Source organism: Oryctolagus cuniculus, chromosome 7 (assembly GCF_051225735.1).
Source record: "Oryctolagus cuniculus isolate XC-2025 breed Fujian yellow rabbit chromosome 7, ASM5122573v1, whole genome shotgun sequence".
In the NCBI taxonomy this organism is placed as follows: domain Eukaryota; kingdom Metazoa; phylum Chordata; class Mammalia; order Lagomorpha; family Leporidae; genus Oryctolagus; species Oryctolagus cuniculus.
This window is the reverse complement of record NC_142873.1, coordinates 44,441,793-44,461,179: the sequence shown is the minus strand read 5'-3', so window position 1 is coordinate 44,461,179 and position 19,387 is coordinate 44,441,793. Positions and strand designations below refer to the sequence as shown.

At 49.8% G+C, this 19,387-nt stretch overlaps 1 protein-coding gene and 1 long non-coding RNA gene across 11 annotated transcripts in view; one reads left to right on the top strand and one right to left on the bottom strand.

Annotated features, from left to right (window-relative positions):
* ADAR (adenosine deaminase RNA specific) overlaps positions 1 to 19,387 on the bottom strand; it is a 45,270-nt gene that overhangs the window by 14,608 nt on the left and 11,275 nt on the right. For 5 of the 9 annotated variants that reach the window (XM_070077626.2, XM_070077624.2, XM_070077623.2 and 2 more), the window contains exons 2-6: positions 4,447 to 5,891; positions 1,941 to 2,124; positions 958 to 1,106; positions 333 to 477; positions 45 to 235 (exon numbers count right to left, since the gene is read on the bottom strand). In XM_070077626.2, the coding sequence (XP_069933727.1) occupies positions 45 to 235; positions 333 to 477; positions 958 to 1,106; positions 1,941 to 2,124; positions 4,447 to 5,159 (1,382 nt within the window). In that variant the 5' untranslated portion in view covers positions 5,160 to 5,891. Of the gene's footprint in view, positions 1 to 44; positions 236 to 332; positions 478 to 957; positions 1,107 to 1,940; positions 2,125 to 4,446; positions 5,892 to 12,062; positions 12,536 to 19,387 lie in introns of those variants that run through there. The other 4 variants (XM_070077619.2, XM_070077621.2, XM_017345850.4 and 1 more) reach the window with 1 other exon arrangement.
* LOC149125500 (uncharacterized) lies at positions 5,900 to 19,294 on the top strand. 2 transcript variants are annotated; one of them, XR_016210595.1, is made up of 3 exons: positions 5,900 to 11,729; positions 12,773 to 17,447; positions 18,923 to 19,294. It is a non-coding gene; the product is annotated as an uncharacterized LOC149125500 (long non-coding RNA). The 2 variants fall into 2 exon arrangements; XR_016210594.1 differs by having other exon boundaries at positions 12,773 to 19,294.

Below are 19,387 nucleotides of genomic sequence, written 5' to 3'. Positions count from 1 at the left end.
TCACACAGGTGACATACAGCTGTGGCCAGGGCTGGGATACTCACTTGGGCTCATGAGGAGGTCCGGACTGGTCAACCAACTTGAACTCAGCAGCAAAGCCGTGGGAGCGGGCGTATTCCAGCAGGCCGCCCACGGGGTTGGTGTTCAGGTACCTGACGAGCTCCCCAACCTTCCGCACTTTGCTGGGCAGGCCAGACTCCAAGGCCTCAAGGGACTCTGTGTTTGAACCGCCGGACTACAGGAGAATTAGCCAAAGAGAAGCATAAGCACTTCAGGAATCCCTCAGGGACGCCCCTGCATTCTAAACCACTCAGCTGTTAAACGAGCCCCACCTGGTCATCAGAGGCTGTGGGGTTGGCTGCCTCCTCCTGCAGGGCCTTCATGGCTTCCTCTGCCGCCATCTGCTTTGCCACTTTCTTGCTGGGGGCACTTGCAGTGGGAAAAGTCTGGGAACCCACTGCAACACAGTACTGGAACCTGATAGACGGTGAGAGAGAGGATTAAGATTTCAACCGAGGAGACTTGCCCAGCCCTCCTTTGCTACTGCAATGTCTTGCACACATCACCTCTGCGCTGTCATGTCTCATGGTCATTTCTGCCTTAAGCCAGCGCCCTTCACCCACCTCCAGCCCTTGGTTTTTCCTGGCCCGGCTAACCCCTTTCATCAACACTTCCAGGTCAACCCACTTTGACCTCCTCCAAGCCCTTTTCCCCTGAACACGTAAGTCTACAGACCTCAGCAGCGGCTCCTCAGATCTGCCCTCGTCCTGTACCTCTCTGTTCCCTAACGGTGACTTCCAAGCCTTGGACCTCCCTGGGGCTTGGTCCACAAGCAGCGATCAGGCGCTCGAGGCCCCCTTCTCCCACACGGAGACAGGGGAAATCGCTCAGTGAGGAGGAAAGAGGAAAATGAACCTGTGCTTTTAGAGAAAACCTTGGCAAAGAAACAGGACATACTTGGGGTCATGGGCAGGGCCTTCTTTAGACAGGAGACGGAATTCACAGGAGCTCCCCAGCTTGTGCACACACTCAAGCAACGTAGTGACAGGACTCTTTCCAGAAAACAGGGGCACTGCTGAAGGAGCACTGGGCTGAGGCTCTGCAGCCTGGAGAGAATGAGAGGCAGGAAAGACAAAAACCAAGAAAACACTGGTTAGTGAGTCCCTCACGACAGAAGGGACGGGGACAGGAGAATTTCTATCAGTGTCAGGGTCTCAGCGGCTCCCCGAAGCGAGAGGGGCTGCTGAGGACTTTCTAGGCAATGCAGGAAAGGACAGGTGATTTAACATTTTGGGGCTCATTTATCTCCCAAGAGAGAGCTGGACCCTGCCATCTTTCAGGTCGGTTTCTTTCTTTCTTTTTTTTTTTTAATATCTGACAGGTAGAGTTATAGACAGAGAGAGAGAGAGAGAGAGAGAGAGAGAGAGAAAGATCTTCCTTCCTTTGGTTCACCCCCCAAATGACTGCTACAGCCAGAACTGCACCAATCCGAAGCCAGGAGCCAGGTGCTTCTTCCTGGTCCCCCATGCGGGTGCAGGGGCCCAAGCACTTGGGCCATCCTCTACTGCTTTCCTGGGCCACAGCAGAGAGCTGGACTGGAAGAGGAGCAGCTGGGACTAGAACCAGGCGTCCATATGGGATGCTGGCACTGCAGGTGGAGGATTAACCAAGTGAGCCAGGGCACCGCCCCTCAGGTCTGTTTCAACTCTGAAGTTCTGTAAATCCAGTTATATAGGGGCAGGGGAAGCGTAAAAAAGAACTGGGTATGAGAGGAGAATGGTGGGGTGGTGAGGGGGGCTGGGCAGAGGGAAGTGCGGGGAGCCGAGTCTGAGAGGCTGTGCTGGTTCGGCCGGGGCTGCAATGAGAGCGTCAGTTAAAGTCCTGATGCTTCGCACACATCAAGAGTGCACTGCCCTCCTCCCAGAGGGCGGGACACCTACCTTCTCCGAGTTTTTCTCCGCGGAAGAGCAGGACGAGTCTTCTGATTTCCCACTGTCTTTGGCTTTGGCTTCTTGAAGCAGAATAGTCATGGCTTTCATGGCTGCATCCTGCTTGGCCACTTTCTTGCTGCCAGCCTCAGCTGGGGGGAACTCTCGGCCACTGATGACAACCTGGAATTTAAACCTGAGCGGGAAGTGAGTAGATGTGTGAACGCTAGTCTAGGCCATCCCTCCACCTGTTCCAGGGAGGCTCCGCCCTGGACTTTTCTGCTCCACTGAGGGGCTTTTGAACTGGCAGAGAGACAGAGGAGAGGCCAAGGATCTCCTGTCCCTCTGAAGGCTCAGCCTGTCCCTTCTTCCTGGAAACACAGCAACCAGTGACTTTCTTTCCACAGCTACAGCCTCAGGTGATAGGAAACTAGCTCAGGGGAACCCACCACCTGCTAACAATGCACTGAAAGAAAGTGGGAACAACAGATGAGTTAAACACTGCTAGCCTGGCCTCCTCAAGGGAAGCTCTTAGGGTAAGAGAGGCTGCTTGCAGTCCAGCCGCATGTTCCCAGACAAGACACCTGCTGCTTCAGGGACACATTTTTGTCTGCAAGCTACTCTAACACATACTTCACTCTCAGAGCCAGGCATTGTGGCACAGCAGATAAAGGGGCTGAGCATCCCATATGGATGCTGGTTTGAGAGCCCCCTGCTAATGGCCTGGGAAAGCAGCAGAAGATGGCCCTGCACCCACGTGGGAGACCCAGGGGAGGCTCCTGGCTCCAGCCTGGCCCAGCCCTGGCTGCTGCAGTCATTAGGGGAGTGAACCAGCAGATGGAAAATTTCTGTGTGTGTGTGAATCTGCCTTTCAAATAAATAAATCAATCTTTCGAACAATTATTTTAAAATTCAAATATGGGGCTGGCATCGTGGCTCACTTGGTTAATCTTCCGCCTACAGTACCAGCATCCCATATGGGCGCTGGTTCTAGTCCCGGCTGCTCCTCTTCCAGTCCAGCTCTCTACTGTGGCCCAGGAAGGCAGTGGAGGATGGCCCAAGTGCTTGGGCCCTGCACCTGCATGGGAGACCAGGAAGAAGCACCTGGCTCCTGGCTTCGGATCGGCGCAGTGCTGGCTGTGGCGGCCATTTGGGGAATGAACCAACGGAAGGAAGACCTTTCTCTCTGTCTGTCTCTCTCTCTGTCTCTAACACTACCTGTCAAATAAAAAAAAAAAATTCAAATGTGTTCAGCTTTTTGTTCAATCTGGAATTTCCTTTAGAAAGTAGGTCAACTTATTTCCTGGGTCTTCTGAAACACTTGGACACAACACCAATGTTTCTTATAACTAGAGTCCAAAGAATGACTGACCCCAAAACCTACCACTTTTATCCCAACTTTGGGGGGCGGGATGGCAGAAAAAGAAAAAGAATAACAGGCATACACTCTCCTCCCCACACAGCACATTAATTCTAGCCACACCAATTTCTGGATGGACATACCCTTTTTCTTAACAGCTCCCTGCAGTGCCAATGTGGTATCATTAAGAGGTCAAGACAAGGAGTAAAGGCCACAGGCAGGAATCCACACCCCCCAGAAACCAGCCTAGATAAATACAGTCATGTGCCACACAGCAACGGACCACATATGCGACAGTGATCCCCTAAGATTATGTTGCATAGTGGCACTTTGGCCACCTTAGCTTGTGTAATTACATTCCATGATGTTTGCACCATGACAAAATAGCCTAATGACACATTCCTCTGAATGTATCACGCTGTGAAGCAAACACAGGGCTGGATAAAAGTTAGTGGCATTCTCTCCCAGCCCTACCAGCCCTTGCCAGCTTCAGCGATTTCAGCTCTCTGCTAGGCCCTTCTGAGGCTCCTTAGTGGACCCATCCTTTTTTTTAAAAAACTTCTCCACTGGCCTGCAGGACCCTATAGTGTAGGGCCGGGCCAGCTGCCTGAGACTCGGACTTCCCAGCCCAGGAGCAGCAAGTGCAAGCCCAGCCCTGTGTAAAATCAGAACCATCTCTGACAGGCAGGCAGGCAGGCACCAACTTTTCTCCAGGAGCTGGGGCGGGGGAGTGCCAACCTGAGGCTGCTTGGCAGCACAACCCACCCTCACTGCGCATGTGCAGCCTGTCCCAACCCACCGGCTCCTGCACTCTCAGGCACTCGGCTTCAGGAGAGGAGGCCGGTACACAGAGGCAAGAAGGGAGCTCAGTCATCCTCCAGCCTTAGAAGGTAGGCGCAGCACCAAGGCACGAAAGCCCAGCATTTCTAAAGCAGCTTCACTTTAGCCAACAGTCACTCCACCCCCCCGCTCAGCCATGATTTCCTATTCGAAACACAGAGAAAGGGCCAATCAAGGGCAATTTAGCCAAGAGAAAGGAAGCAAAGGACGGAGAAAAGATGGTGGCCAACCAACACTGCTCACAACGTGGCTCGTGACTGAGCCGGTGTGACTGTGCCTGACCCCAGCCCTAGGCACTGTTCCTGGGTGGTCTCTTACCGAGGTTCGTGGGGTGGTCCACTCTGTTCTATCAGGTTGAACTCACAGGTCTGACTGGCAAACTGGGCATACTCTAACAGCCCACTGATGGGGTTCTTCAGCTGGCACTCTGTCAGTTTCTTGTAGGGTGAACACCGTGGCAAGCCATGACTGTAGAAGGAGGGCATCTCCATGATGGCTCGAAACTCACCTGGCGCTGCGTGGATACTATTCAAATTATCTGGGATGTCATCTGTGGCCCACTGGCCATTTTCAAAGTCAACATACCCTGCTTTGGAGGGGCCATTGTGATAAACGGGCGGTTTTGGCCTCGCTGGTTCTGGCCTGGCCTCTTGCCTACTCTCTAACTTTATGGCAGGCTCCTGCCCATTCTCCACTTTTTCTGTGACCATGTTATTCGAGGCATCGGACCTGGGTAAGTTGCAAGCGGGGAGCTCTGTGTTTCTTTTGGTGGCAGGGACGGCAGCTGGAGCGGTTTCGGCGACGCTGTTTGTGTTTCTCTTGATCTGCATCCTCTCTCGCTTCTTGTCTGTCAGATACCATATGGGAGGGGTTGCACCCTGCCTGTAGACATCCCCCTGCCTTTCCAAATCAATCAGCACCGCATTTACATCTCGGGCCTTGCTGAAGCCAATATTTTTAGCCACATTTAGGGCAGAGGAGTTAGACACTTTGAACAAGTAGTTGCAGATTTTCTCCTTGATCTCAGCCATGTCCAGAGGCTCAGGAGAGTCTTCTAAGCCAGATGTGAGGTTTCTATCTTCAGCTTCCAAACTGTGGTCTGACTTTGCGGTTCCCTGGCTACAGTGATCTGGATCCTCTTGCGCTAGTTCCAAGCCTGCTGTGCTGTGCTGGTTTTCTGCCGGAACTGAAACCGCGAGGCTCCACAGAGGGGGGTTTCCTTCCTTCTGGCGCAGCTTACCCCTCTTTGCCAGGGAGTACAGAGCTTGATTGACTCCCTTCTTTGGGACTCGGAGCTTCCCAGCCAGATATTTTGCTGAGACAGCCTCCCCTTCCCTGAGCTCCTCCAAGAGCCCTAAGATCCTCTGCTCCTGATCCTGGTTGATACTGAGGTCCTGGAAATGTGAGGCAAGCCCGTCAACACCTTTGCATGGCAGAACCCTGCCACGCGGCGAAGAGTGCTGGAGCCCTCTCTGGAGCCCCCTCCTTCTGATGGGCACGTCCCTGGGGACACCCCAGATCTCCGGCTGCCTGTCTCTGGCAGGTAGTCCTGGAAATCTTGGCCAGAGTCCTGGGGGGAATGGCGGCAGTGACTGTGTCTGCTTTCCAGTCAAGGGCACTTCCGGGAGCAATCCCTTGAGAAACCCTATTTGCTGGAGTCGGAAACAATGAATGGCAGATCCTGAGTCCCGCTGCTGGTAAGTGAGCTTGCTGTACTCATAACCTGGAGCCTGACGCGGGTGATATCTGTGGAGGGGATACCCCTGCAGAGCAACATGGCAAAAGAGAAAGTGAATCAAGGCTGCTGGGTGAGCCTGTGGAGCCCCTGTCCCTTCTCTGCCCGGGGTGCTGTTCCTGACCCCTAATAGCCTGAGTGGGTGACTGAGCCCAAGGGCCCACCATCTGGAAGTTGGGGGGGGGGGAGTGTGGGGGAGGGGAGCAGCTGGCAAAGCCCACAGCGCTTCCAGCAGCAGCAGCACGAGTTCTGACACTTCAGCATGGCCTCTCCAGCAACCTAACTTATTCTCTTCCCTCCCATATAGTTTTAGAGGGTCAAGAGGGAAATTTTTCACCCATAAAAAAATTATCCTTTAAATCAGAAAAACAAATGTTATTTTGTTTTGAAGACAAACAAAATCTGAACAGCAACCAGGAAATGCCAAAGGAGTGAGGGGACTAAGGAACAGACTAGGCCACAAGTCCTTCCCGAATCAGGCTCAGCCGGCACAAGCCCTCTTGGCTGCAACAGGAAGAAGTTCACATGGGGGCGGGCCACAGAGACCCACCTGCCCTTCCCAAACCTGGGAGGACCGGCACTTGATCTGAGAGGAGCTGGAGGACTTCCTTACGCATAGGGCGCTCCTCCTCACTCCTCAGTGCGGTGCCCAGGCTCAGAAACCGGCCCGATGCTCTCACCTAAGCCACCCAGGCTCACCTATTCCTCGCCCCCTCAGCCCTGTCCTCCTGCCCTCCTTGGCTACCTCCCAACAGCTGCCTCCAGGGCAACCCCATGTTCTCATGCTCGCCGCTCGTTCACCTGAACACAGAGCATCTACCCTCTGCCCTCACCTCCTCCCCACTGCTGATCCCTGCAGGGTGGTGAAAGCAGGAGGAGGAGGTACTGGTGGGACTGGAGGTAGGGTGTGCAGCCAGGGGAAGGGGCGATACGCAGCAACTGCCTTTCAGCTTTATGTCCCCCTCCTCCGACTCTCCTGAAGGCCCCAGAGGCAGAGGGTCCCTTCTTCAACAGCTTCAGCATTCTGCTCTCCCACTGGGGATTGTAGCATTCTCTCTCCTCACTCTCCCATGGGTTCCTCATCTTCTATCCAGTGACTGCCCCATCCCCACCTGTCAGCCACAAGATCAGCTGGCTCAGCTACTCCTTCTGTGTCACAGTTACTCCATCCTAGGCCACAATCAACACCTCAAACACTGAAACTCCCCCTGTGCTGGGTGAAGTCTTTCTGGAAAGGGCCACACGTTGTCACATTTGTAAAGCCAGCCCAGGGCTGCATTTGGCTGACTCCGGCTCTTTTCCGATGGTGACTTCCCAGTATTTCTACAACTTCTCCAGTGACCCTACCACAGCTGCCGGTCAGCCACTCTCGAATCTTCCCCATTCTGGGTCTCACGGTCAGTCCCCATCTCTCTCAAGACGTGCCTTTTCTTCTCCAGAGCTTCCAAAGGTGCTGGACAATGACACTGACTTTGCCTTGAACCCCAGCTGGGCTTTCCCTGTCTGGTGCCTAATTCACTCCAGCAAACACCCATCTGCTCACTGATGATTTGGCACTGCCTTTATACAAGTCTCTTTCCAGGGTTCAATGACTCAGCACCAAGGGTCTCTTCTCACCTCTCTTCTTCCTGTCTCTCCCTTTCTTCCAACCTCTTCTATATAACTGGCCCCAAGGTTTTGTCTAAGGACTCCTCCCGTGTAATCCACTCTCCTCAACCTAAACTAGTACTCTTAAGCACAGCACTCACATCCACCATCTCCAGCTACTGGGCCAAAGCTTGAGACTTACATTTCCAACTACACAGAGCATCTATCCATTAGGTAGCCCACCATTATCTCAGGTGGCACAGTAGTCTCCTCTTAACTGCAGGGGATCCATGCCACATGCTAATAAAACTACTGTTTTTTTTTTTTCTATACACACACCCCTATGATAAATGAGGCAAAGAGGTTAACAACAACTACTACTAATAGAACAACTGTACTTTTACTGTGGTAAAACTGCCAGCGTCAATATTTTTGAGCTTTGAGGCCACTATTAAGTTACAAGAAGGGGTTACTGAAACACAGCTTTGCTATTCCTCCATGGCTGATCTGATAACCAAGGTTACTTAATGACTAGAAGGCAGGCACACACAGTGTGGCTACACTAGACAAAAAGATGATTCACATCCCAGGCAGGACACCATAAGATGCTTGTAGATTTCATCCTGCTATTTGGAGTCATATGCTACTTTAAATGTATGAATTATTTCTGGAACTTTCCATTTAATATCTTTGGATCACAACTGACCAAAGATAACTGAAACCACAGCAAGTGAAACTGTGGATTGGGAGACTACTGTAATCATCCCCCTTAAATCCAACACTTCCTCCTGGTGTTCTTGTTAGTGTTAAGGGTACCATTCTTCCAGGTTCTAAAGGCTGGGAACCTAAGCCATCTTTGCTGGGTGCCTGCCCTCCTCCCTCCCTCACCTCCTGCATTGAACAAGGCAGTTGCCTTGTCCTGTCTCGTCCACCATTTCTGTATTGTCTTTTAAATATGTCTTTTTCCAGTTTCAGCCTCACCATTACCTCTCACCTGAGCTACTGCCAAAGCCTCTTCCCTTTCCATCCCTCTACATGACAATCCAAACTATCAGCGTCTCCCTCTAGTGCCCCGCCTGTTGCAACTCTGATCCCTTCCTTACAGATCTCCTTAAATGCCACTTTTTTCAAGAGACTTCTGACTCTCACCTCTCCCAGCCCAAGGAGTTTCCTCTCCTTGAACTTCCACTGGGCACTTGTTACAACATTAACTTTACTTTTTATCACAGCTATTGGATTTAGAAAAACACAGATTACAGTATATCTGAAAGATATACAATAAATGCCCTAGGAATTACATTCAACTCGCCACTCCCAATATCCCAATAGAGTATTGATGGGGGGCTGCAGCTGACTCCCCGGTGAGCTCCCAGGAGGCGAGGGCTTCATTTCAGTTATCTTTCCATTTAGCACCTGGCACAAAGTTGATCATGAACCAACATTTGCTGAATTAATGACTGCATGAAAAAGACACCACACATAAGCAAACACATCACTGTTCTTGTTCCTTTTGCTGCACCTCCTCCCTCATCACTGTGAATGAACACAGAGAGTGCCCAACTCTCAGAACTGAGTTATACAGAGACTTCAGGGGGTTTCTGATCAGCTCTTTGGGTGACCTCAGGAAAAACAACTTTGCTTGAAAGCAAAGTTTCTAGTTATATGCTAGAAGATTTGAACTACGACTTTTGGCCAAGATCTGGAAAACGTCTGAATGTTCTTTTATAGAAGAGTTGAAGAAATTAGGATACATTCCCATTATGGAACAATACAGAGTTTTTTTAAAAAAATTACATCCATTTGTATTTACTTGGAGAAAAAGTAGGAATGCTATATTAAATTGTAAAAAAGCAAGCTGCAGGGTAATGTGTTATCTTTTTTGGAAACAAAATGGGGACAACCCATGAGTATGTGTGTACATGTGTGCGCATGCAAGAATGGACACAGAGAAAAGAAAGACAAGATGGTACATGAATGTGTTAATGGCTGTTTTAGGGAAGAAGGATTAGAGGAAGATTTTTTTAACCCCTTGAGGCCCCTATATCCCAAACTGTCCCTTGAGAGCAGCCATGCAGACTGCCACTGATAGTGGGTACAAGAAAGGGGAACCACAGCAATCACCCCCAAACCCCCCACCGTCCTCCTCTCCCACTTCCTATCCATTACCGCACAAACTCATGCAGCAATCATTAGCCTTTCCCCCCGAATCTCACTCTGTCTGGTCCCATGTGTCTAGGATCAAGGGATAAGCATCTCTGCCTTTACAACGCAGGCTCCACAGAGTGCTATGTCAGTACATGTGAAGAAATGCTTTTCTTTCAAGTCAGATGTCCTTAATCTTTTTTTTTAATTTATTTTTCATTTGAAAGGCAGAGTTACAGAGAGAGGAAGAGAAAGAGAGAAAGAGACGTTCCATCCACTGAGTCATTCCCCAGATGGCTGCCTACAACCAGGGCTGGGCCAGGTCGAAGCCAGGAACCTGGAACTCCATCCAGATCTCCCATATGGGTGGCAGGGGTCCAAGTATTCAGGTCATCCTCCACTGCTTTCCCAGGCCATTAGCAGGGAGCTGAACTGGAAGTGGAGCAGCCGGGACTCAAATCAGCGCTCATATGGTATGCTGGCATCACAGGCAGAGGCTTAACACACTACACACAGCACCGGCCCCCTCAATTCTTTTCAAGAAGAGCTTAAACAATATATGTGTATGCGTGCATGTGTGCATGTGAGTACGTGTGTGTGTGTGTACATGTACATACATAGGTACTTCAGAAAGTTCATGGAAAATAAAAAGTTCCTTTGGGTGTAAAAAGTTTTTGAAAGCCACGCATGAGGGCGTTCAAAAAGTTCATGAAAAATACATATTATGAAAAACTATGCATGTATTTAATATTTTTTACACTCAAATAAACTTTTTAATACCATTTTCCCACAAACTTTTTAAAGTTCCCTTGGATACAGCTTTTAAAAACTGGGATATAATTCACATTAAGTACAAGTTACCTTCTTTAGTGTAGAATTCTGTGTTTTTGGAGGCTGGCACTGTGACATAGTGGGTAAAGCTGCCGCCTACAGTGCTGACATCCCATATGGGTGCAGGTTCGAGTCCTGGCTGCTCCACTTCCAACCAGCTCTCTGCTGTGGCCTGGGGAGCCAGTAGAGATGACCCAAGTCCTTGGGCCCCCGCACCCACCTGGGAGACCCAGAAGACACTCCTGGCTCCTGGCTTTGGATCGGTGCAGCTCCAGCCGTTGAGGCCAAGTGGGGAATGAACCAGCGGATGGGAGACCTCTCTCTCTCTCTCTCTCTCTCTCTCTCTGCCTCTCCTTCTCTCTGTGTAACTCTGACTTTCAAATAATTAAATCTTCAAAGAAAAAAAAATAAAAGAATTCTATGCTTTGACAACTATCACCACAATCAATAAAGATAGCATTTCTATTTCCCTAAAAAGATTTCTTAGGGTCAGTGCATCCCATGTCGGAGTGCAGGTTTGAGTCCTGGCTCATCAGCTTCCAATCCAGCTCCCTGGGAAGCAGTGATGGATGATGGCTGGAGTACTTGAGCCCTACCACCCATCAGCTACTGCAGCCATCTGAGGAATGAACCAGTTGATGGAAGATTTGTCTCTCTCTGGTCCTTTGCCATTCAAATAAATAAATAAACGTTCTTTTAAAAATTTCTTAAGTCACTTTATAATCAACTTCTCCCATACCCAGCCCTCCAGCACCATGGATCTGTTTTCTGTCCCTAGAAGTTTCGGTTTTTTGGTTCAAGAATGGAACAAATGGATGGGTACAGTATGTGGCTTTCTGCATCTGGATTCCTTTGCTCACCTAAGGCATTTAGAGCCACCCAAGTTTTTGTCTACATCAACAGTTCATTCTTCTTTTCCCGCTGAGTAGATCCCAATTTAACCTGCTGAAGGACATTGAGTTTTTGCAGGTTTTTAGCTACAGTGAATAAAGCTGTTACAAACTTGCTCTCATCAGCAGTAAGAATGGCTACGTTCAATACCCTGCCCCCTCAGGAGCAGGAAGGGCAGCTGCTGAGGGAAAGAGCGGGCCTGCTGCCTGCATCCTATGTCAGCGCCAGCTCCACTCATGGCCGTTCTGCTTCCCATCCACCCTTGGCGGCAGATGATGGCCCAAGCAGTTGGGTCTCTGCCAGCCAAGTGGGAGACCAGAGTGTTCCTAGCTCCTGACTCTGCCCTGACTGTTGTAGGCATTTGGGAGTGAACCAGCACAAAGAAGATCCTTCTGTCTCTCTGCCTTTCAAGCAGGTAATATTAATAACAAACCCTTAAAAGTAACAGATGCTGCTGCAGGGGTCCTGTAGAACAAGTGTGTATGGGGGTGGAAGCAGCACAGGGCCTCAGCAGAGACAGTGAGTCAGCCTTGCCCCGCAGCCCTCTTCCACACCCCGTTCAAGCTTCAGAATTAGCGGCAGGATTCCAACCCTGAACGGCAATCCCGCGAGGCGAGAGGACACACACCCGCTCTCAAGATGCGTGTGTCACGCACTGCAACACGAATGCACGCCGAGGTTAAGTATGAGCCCGTCAGCGACAGAGTTAGCCCCTGGTGGTCGCTGCTCCGCGCCCGGCCCGGCTTACCTGCCGCGGGTCCATGGCGCCCCGGAGGCATTGCCCGACCCCGCCGGGCCGCCGGCTGCACCCCCTACTCGGCTGCACCCCCTACTCGGAGGGCCCAACTGCGCCAGCGGTCGCGGTCGCGCCCACCCTCAGGAGCCCTCGGGGAGGCGGAAGGGCGGCCCGGGCCGGCTCGCGCGCGCTGGGCCACAAGATGGCTCCGGTTCAATTTCGCTTTCGTTTCCTCGGAAAGCCTTCCCTTTCGCAAAGTGTGGCCTGGAGGGAGGGGCCTGGGCCATCCGGCGGGAGCGGTTGCTCTCGGCTCCAGCCAGGAGTCTAATCCTCAGCTCAGGAGCCGGGCCACGGCCCCTGAGGGAGCCCCCGAGCGTTGGGGGCCCCCAATTCCCGGTGCGCAGCCCTCGCAGGAATACGCGGGACCCAGCAAGAGACAAAGGCCCGCGCTGGGGGAAGCGCAGGAGGCCTGCCCCGTCTCCCCCAGAGCGGGCAAGAATGTGACCATGGGTCTTTAAGGGGGGGAGGGGGTCGTCTTCCAACGAAAGTTCCCGCTGCGGACTAGGAGGCTACTACCGAATTACAGGCCCAAGTAGGCAGACACACCAGTAAAAAGTAGCAAGACAGTAACAGCCGTCAGCAATTTAGGATCTGCATCATAAAACCTCCAGGCGAGGGTCTTCACAGCGCCGTAAAAGGCAACTGTTGTTCTCACTTTGCAGGTACAGAAACTGAGGCTTGCATAAGGCCAGGAGCTGCTCCTAAATCTAAATCTAAATCTAGATGCGGAAAATTCCTTCTACACATGCTCAAGTTACACCATTACCTTCAAAAAGAACTCCTTATAGAGAGGAAAAACTTCAATTTATTTCGTGGTCAAATTTATCGACTTTTGATTTTGTAAAAGACATCTCGGAAAAAAATTCTACAGTTCACTTCCAGTATTCAACAGGTGCCCTCGCCTGTGAGAAATTTCTTCCTCTGTGTTTAATCTCAACACTGTTAATGCCCACTGCTTAGGTGACCTCCCAGACAGTGCGGTCAGGGCATTAGCTCCTCTGCTCTCCTTCCATCCCCCTAAGTGCTCATCAGTCAGGGGCTGTGCTCTTTCTAGCTTCAGCACCTGTGTGCAATCTACTGGCCCACAACACACTTCCCCTGGTGAAGCAGTCTTGGGACATCGCCTTGGATAGAGCACGCTCTCCCTCACTGAGCGCCCAGTGCGTGCCTGGTCCGTGTTAAGCACTGAGAATAGGACACAGCAATGCGCCCATTTTCAGCTGTCAGTTGGGTGGGAAGAAGGACACCTCACAATCCTCACAATATCATGGATCACTTGCTCACATATCTGCCTTCAGAGCAACCAGTCTTCTTGGGGCAGTGTCCTCCAACTTTGGACCTTCAGAGGTCAGTGAGTTGAATGAGTAACAGAGTGCTCAGTAGGTTAAACAATGGGAGAGTTAAACATCTCATTACATCAGGGAACAGCACAGTAAAGCCACAGTGAGTTACTGCCCATCAAGTCACCAAGAGGCAGTGCTTACCAAGGGATCAGAGTAGCTCCCACTCACTGGGGGAAACCAGTGTGCCATTATCTAGAAAAGGTGAGAATACCTGTACTCTACAATTCAGCAATCCCACTCTAAGAAGTTCAGAGTTGCCTTATTTGTAAGTCTCCAAACTGGAAACAATACCAGATACCCATCAAAAGTAGACCAGATCACTAAATAGTGGCATATGCCTGTGATGAAATACAACATGGCAACAAAAATAAAAGGAATCAGAACCACATGCAACAATGTGGAAAATTATATAAACACAGTGCTAAGTGAGATCAGCAATCCACATACTGTAGGTCCCAAACCAGGCGAGAGTGACTGCAGGACGCCCTCTGTAAGACAGGCTGTCGTAACCTGGACAGAGGAGGAGGGCGTGCTCACAGGGAAGGAATTATCTGGATGGTCCAGTTCTTGACTTGGGTTGGCTTTCCAACATTGATTAGGTTATCCAGTCGTGTTTAATCCCCGTCTCTCTCTCTCTCTGTGTGTGTGTGTGCGCGCGCGCGCACGTGCTATATATTTCACAATTTAAAAGATTAAAAAACTAAGAACTCTTCTGCAGCATCTCCAGCCCATTTCCCCATGTTCTCTTCTCCGTTTATGAATTAAGTCGTAATCACCCCTGTTTTCTTGCCTTTGGGCTAAACAATCTGAAAGCCTTTAACCCTTCTTCAAGAATGATCCAGAAAAGCTTTAGTTACAACAGCTGTGTAGGGGAAGTTGCACCACTGCTCCCCCACCCATTTTCATGCAGCATAGGATGGGACAGTGAAAAAGAAAGAGGAAATTTCTTTCCTAAACCAAGGGTCGGTTTATGCCTTGAAAGAACAACTGCTCTTGTCACTTAATCCTAGCAGCTCAGGTAACCGCACAGGCTCACTCATCAGCGTTTCCTCACTCTCAGGACCTGTTGTAACTCCCCCAGGGTTGGGAGGTGCTGACCCAAGTCAGGAGTGGCCTAAGGTGGGGACTCAACAAGTCAGATGAAGCTCTTAAAGCAATGGGTTCCCTGCTAAACCCTTCAAATAATACAGAGAAGCAAGCACAACAAAAATCCCCTTTCATCCTCCAGCGCTAATTCATTGGTGTCTGCCCTGCCAGGGTTTCCCAGTGTAAAAAGGCACCACACAGACACAGGTGCCCTTCCTGTAAAGAATGGCTCACTTCCCCAGGGACCTGGGGGAGCCACCTGCTGTACTGTGAAAAGACCCCAAGGCAATGCTTTGTGGGTACATGCCACCTAGAGCCACTTTATCAACCGCCTAGATGATTGAGTTACCTTCTACACTTGATCATAGCCAAAAGGTCGAGTGATTGAGTTACCTTCTAGAATGAAGTGCTTATAAATGAGTTACCCAGGGCCTTCACTCTGTATTCTCAGAAGTCTGCCTTCCACGCAGCACTGCCATGCTGCAGCTTCACATGTGCCCTCAGCAGGCTGACTTTCCCAGTTGTGGGGAGGGACACATTAGCATCAGAGCTACTGAATTGTTTTCGGTGTCCCGTCCTTGCTAAATTTTTTTTTTAGAATTTTTTTTTAAAGATTCATTTTATTTATTTGAGAGGCAGAGTCACAGAGAGAAAGAGAAAGGTCTTCCATCCCTGTTCACTCCCCAAGTGGTTGCAACAGCCAGGGCTGGGCCTTGCTGAAGCCAGAAGCCAAGAGCCAGGAACCAGGAGTTTCTTCCAGGTCTCCCACATGGGTGCAGGGGCCCAAGCACTTGGGCCATCATCTGCTGCTTTCCCAGGCCATTAGCAGAGTCAGATCAGAAGTGGAGCAGCCAGGATTTGAATGAGCACCCATATGGGATGTTGGCACCACAGGCAGAGGCTTAACCTAATATGCATAGTGACTGAGAGAGAGAGAGAGAGAGATCTTCATCCGCTGGTCCACTCCCTAACTGGTCATGATGATCTGGGTTGTCCAGGCCCTAGTGCCTCTAGAGGGGGCGAGCATAGGCCTGCCCACACCCCTATTCCAAGCCAGTGTTAGTGATTTCAGATTTCTGTTTTTTCAAGGCACCCGGTTTGTGGTAATTTGTGACAGTGGCTGGTCATAAGAAACTAACACAGCATCCTTGCCGGGCTGTGCAAACAGTACTGTTGTGGGCCTGGCATGGCCGCCAGGGATCGCTGTGTTGGGAGAGATCAGAGAAAGGCCAACACAGACTAGTTCTGACAGACAACAGGCATGTGCCGTCACAGTGCCCATTTCTTAGTAAGGTCACACAGTACCGCCTTCTCAGCACTGTGCAGCGGAACTGTAACTTCTTGTTTTGTCTCATTTTATTTTTTTTCCATGAAAGTCTCATTGATTTATATTTTTAAATGATAAAAATCTTATGTGAAAGAAATTTCCAAGACAAAAAACAGAACGAGCTGCTGGTAAAATTGTGTTTTGTGTGATTACAAGTTCTTAACTGGCTTCCCGGTGTCTGTGGCCTCCTGCCTACCCATCCTTCTCAACACAGCCTGAGTGGTCTGTGGAAACAGAAATCTGATCTTGACATGAAACTCAAGAAAATGACACACTAGTGTGTAAAGGAGGGAGGGAAGACAGGGAGCCAGGAGCCAGGAGCCAGAGGAGACTGGCATCTAGGTATGGGTCTGGCACAGGAGGGTAATGGGTTCACACAGGAGGGCATTCATTGGCACATCTGGCACAGGAGGGGATTGGGTCCGTTTCATTGCTGTACTTCAATAACTTGTGTGTTTGCTGCATGAATCTTTGATGCATACCAAATATTTACATCATTAACAAAAAAGCACTTTGATGGCTTCCCAATGCTCTTAGGATAAAGGCAAAAATCTGCATGTGATGGCTCAAAGGCATTGTATAGCCTGGCCCTGCTGGTCCCTCTCCCTCCTCCTGCCTGCCCCCATCAGCCTTCCTGGGTCTTGCTTTCTCTCCCCCTGCCACATGCTGTCTCCCTTCCTTTTCCAATTCGATTTTTATTCAGCTATTATTTCCACCCTTCAGATCCTGGCGGTCAATGCTTCCTCAGGAAGGGTTCCAACCAGAGCCCCCTCCCCATGAGCACCGGTTCCTCCGCTCTGCAGCATGTTTACACTTGCACTTTATACTTTCTGGTAAACAACCATCTTACCACAACTGCCATAAGGCTTAAGGTTGTATTTGTGTTTTGTTCATAAGTGTGTTACTTCACACAGAATATATAGGGGTTCAATTACATCAACAAGTTGAGTATTTCTCCCATTCAAGTCCTAACCAGGCCCAACCCTGCTTAGCTTCGGAGATCAGAGGAGATTAGGTGTGTTCAGGGTGGTATGGCTGCAGACCAAGTTGAGTATTTCTTATCCAAAATACTTGGGACCCAAAGTATTTTGGATTTCTAATTTTTTTCAGATATCAAAATATTTACATAAATCTAACGAGATATTTGGTCCCATGACTCAAGTCTAAACATGAGACTCCATTTATGTTTCTTTCTTTCTTTTCTTTTTTTTTTTTTTTTTTTTTTTTTTGACAGGCAGAGTTAGACACACAGAGAGAGAGAGAGAGGTCTTCCTTTTTCCGTTGGTTCACCCCCAAAGTGGCCGCTATGGCTGGCGCTGCGCTGATCCAAAGCCAGGAGCCAGGTGCTTCCTCCTGGTCTCCCATGTAGGTGCAGGGCCCAAGGACCTGGGCCATCCTCCACTGCACTCCCGGCCCACAGCAAAGAGCTGGACTGGAAGAGGAGCAAACGCGACAGAATCCGGCGCCCCGACCAGGACTAGAACCCAGTGTGCTGGCACCGCAGGTGGAGGATTAGCCAAGTGAGCCGTGGTGCTGGCCTCCATTTATGTTTCATATACATCTTACACACATAAACTGAAGGTAATTTTATCCAACATTTTTCAATAATTTTGTACATGAAACAAAGTTTATGGCATGGAATTTTTCCCTTGTGACACTGTGCCAGCATGCAAAAAGTTTTGGATTTTGGATTTCAGATTTGGGATATTTAACTTACTATGAAACCCTGAACACAAGCCTTTTCCTTCGGAGACAGCTCACAGCTATCAGATTCCCACAAAGCGCTGTGACCCCCAAATGGAAATTTTTTTTTTTTTCGGACAGGCAGAGTGGACAGTGAGAGAGAGAGGCAGAGAGAAAGGTCTTCCTTTGCCATTGGTTCACCCTCCAATGGCCGCCGCGGCTGGCGCACCGCGCTGATCCGATGGCAGGAGCCAGGTACTTATCCTGGTCTCCCATGGGGTGCAGGGCCCAAGCACTTGGGCCATCCTCCACTGCACTCCCGGGCCACAGCAGAGAGCTGGCCTGGAAGAGGGGCAACCGGGACAGAATCCGGCGCCCCAACCGGGACTAGAGCCCGGTGTGCCGGCGCCGCAAGGTGGAGGATTAGCCTAGTGAGCCGCGGCGCAGGCTATCCAAATGGAAATTAAGAGTCACCACTCTAAAGAGTGTTCTTGCTACCAGTGTACCTCAACTCTGGTTTGACCTCTTGACCCGACCCACTGTCTCTCCACTTCTTTAGAGTTTTAGTTGGCAATGGGGACCCCACAAGAGGGCTGCATTCCCATGCAGAGCTCACTAAAAAAGCTAGCTACGAAGCAATGAAGCCCAACATGGCAGCCTAGCCTGCACATTTGTCTTCCACCAAAAATAGCTACCAGAGCACTGACTCACATACACACCAAGAGACCACTTACCAGAAAGCCCTGCAAACACCCTCTCCTGCCTGTTCCTTAGGCAATACCTAAACCCAGATAACAGTGGCCAGCATGCATCTGGAGAGCCGGGTTCCCTAATATGGGGCAGAGTCTGTGTGTGAATTTTAAAAACCCTTCTTGGGGCCAGTGTTGTGGTGCAGCAGGTTAAATCTTTTAAAAATAAATAAAGTAAAAACACTTCTCACTTTCCCTGTTCTGAGAATTAACTCCTGGAGCCTAAAAGATGGCACTGGACTGATCTTCTGTTGGGCAGTAAAACTTGTATTCAGCACTCAAGCTTTTATGCCAGAGTCTCTGTTTTCCTTTAACAAAGCAAGGAAAGCAGGAATTACAGGCAAAGATGGAGACCTGTACACAAGAAACTGACCCCCTGATCACCTGTCACTCCCAAGCTGATTAAGCCATTGTAAAACCTCTTCTAAGTAGGTGCTGCTCGCTCACCTAAAACAGTCTCTAGGTTTAGGAAGTCCACAGAGAAAACTGTTTATCATAGCTCAACAGCCAAGATCATATTTACATGGGCCAGCATTGTGATATACTGTGTTAAGCTGCTGCCTGAAACACTGGCATCCCATATGGGCACTAAATTGAGTCCTGGCTGCTCCACTTCTCATCCAGCTTCCTGCTAATGTGCCTGGGAAAGCAGAGGAAGATGGCGCGAGTACTTGGACCCTTGCACCCAAATGAGAGACCTGGAAGAAGCTCCTGGCTCCTGGCTTCAGCTTGGCCCAGCCCTGGCCACTGCGGCCATTTGAGGAATGAACCAGTAAGATCTCTCTCCCTCTCTCTGTATCTCTGCCTTTCATATCAATAAGTAAATATTTTTAAAAACCATATTTACAATGGAACAGTTGGCCATTACCAGTAAAATGAGAAATTAAATGAGGGCCACCATTATCACTGTTATCTTATTTCTAATATGCATTTTTCACATCCTAACATTTCTGATATGAACTACAACAAATGTACATTAAATACAGCGCCCCCAAATCTGTCATGAAATTAAGCATGTTTATATGTCCAGTGGTCTTAGAATCAAAGAAATATGGTATTTAACATATATTAAATGTTGCCACATATGGA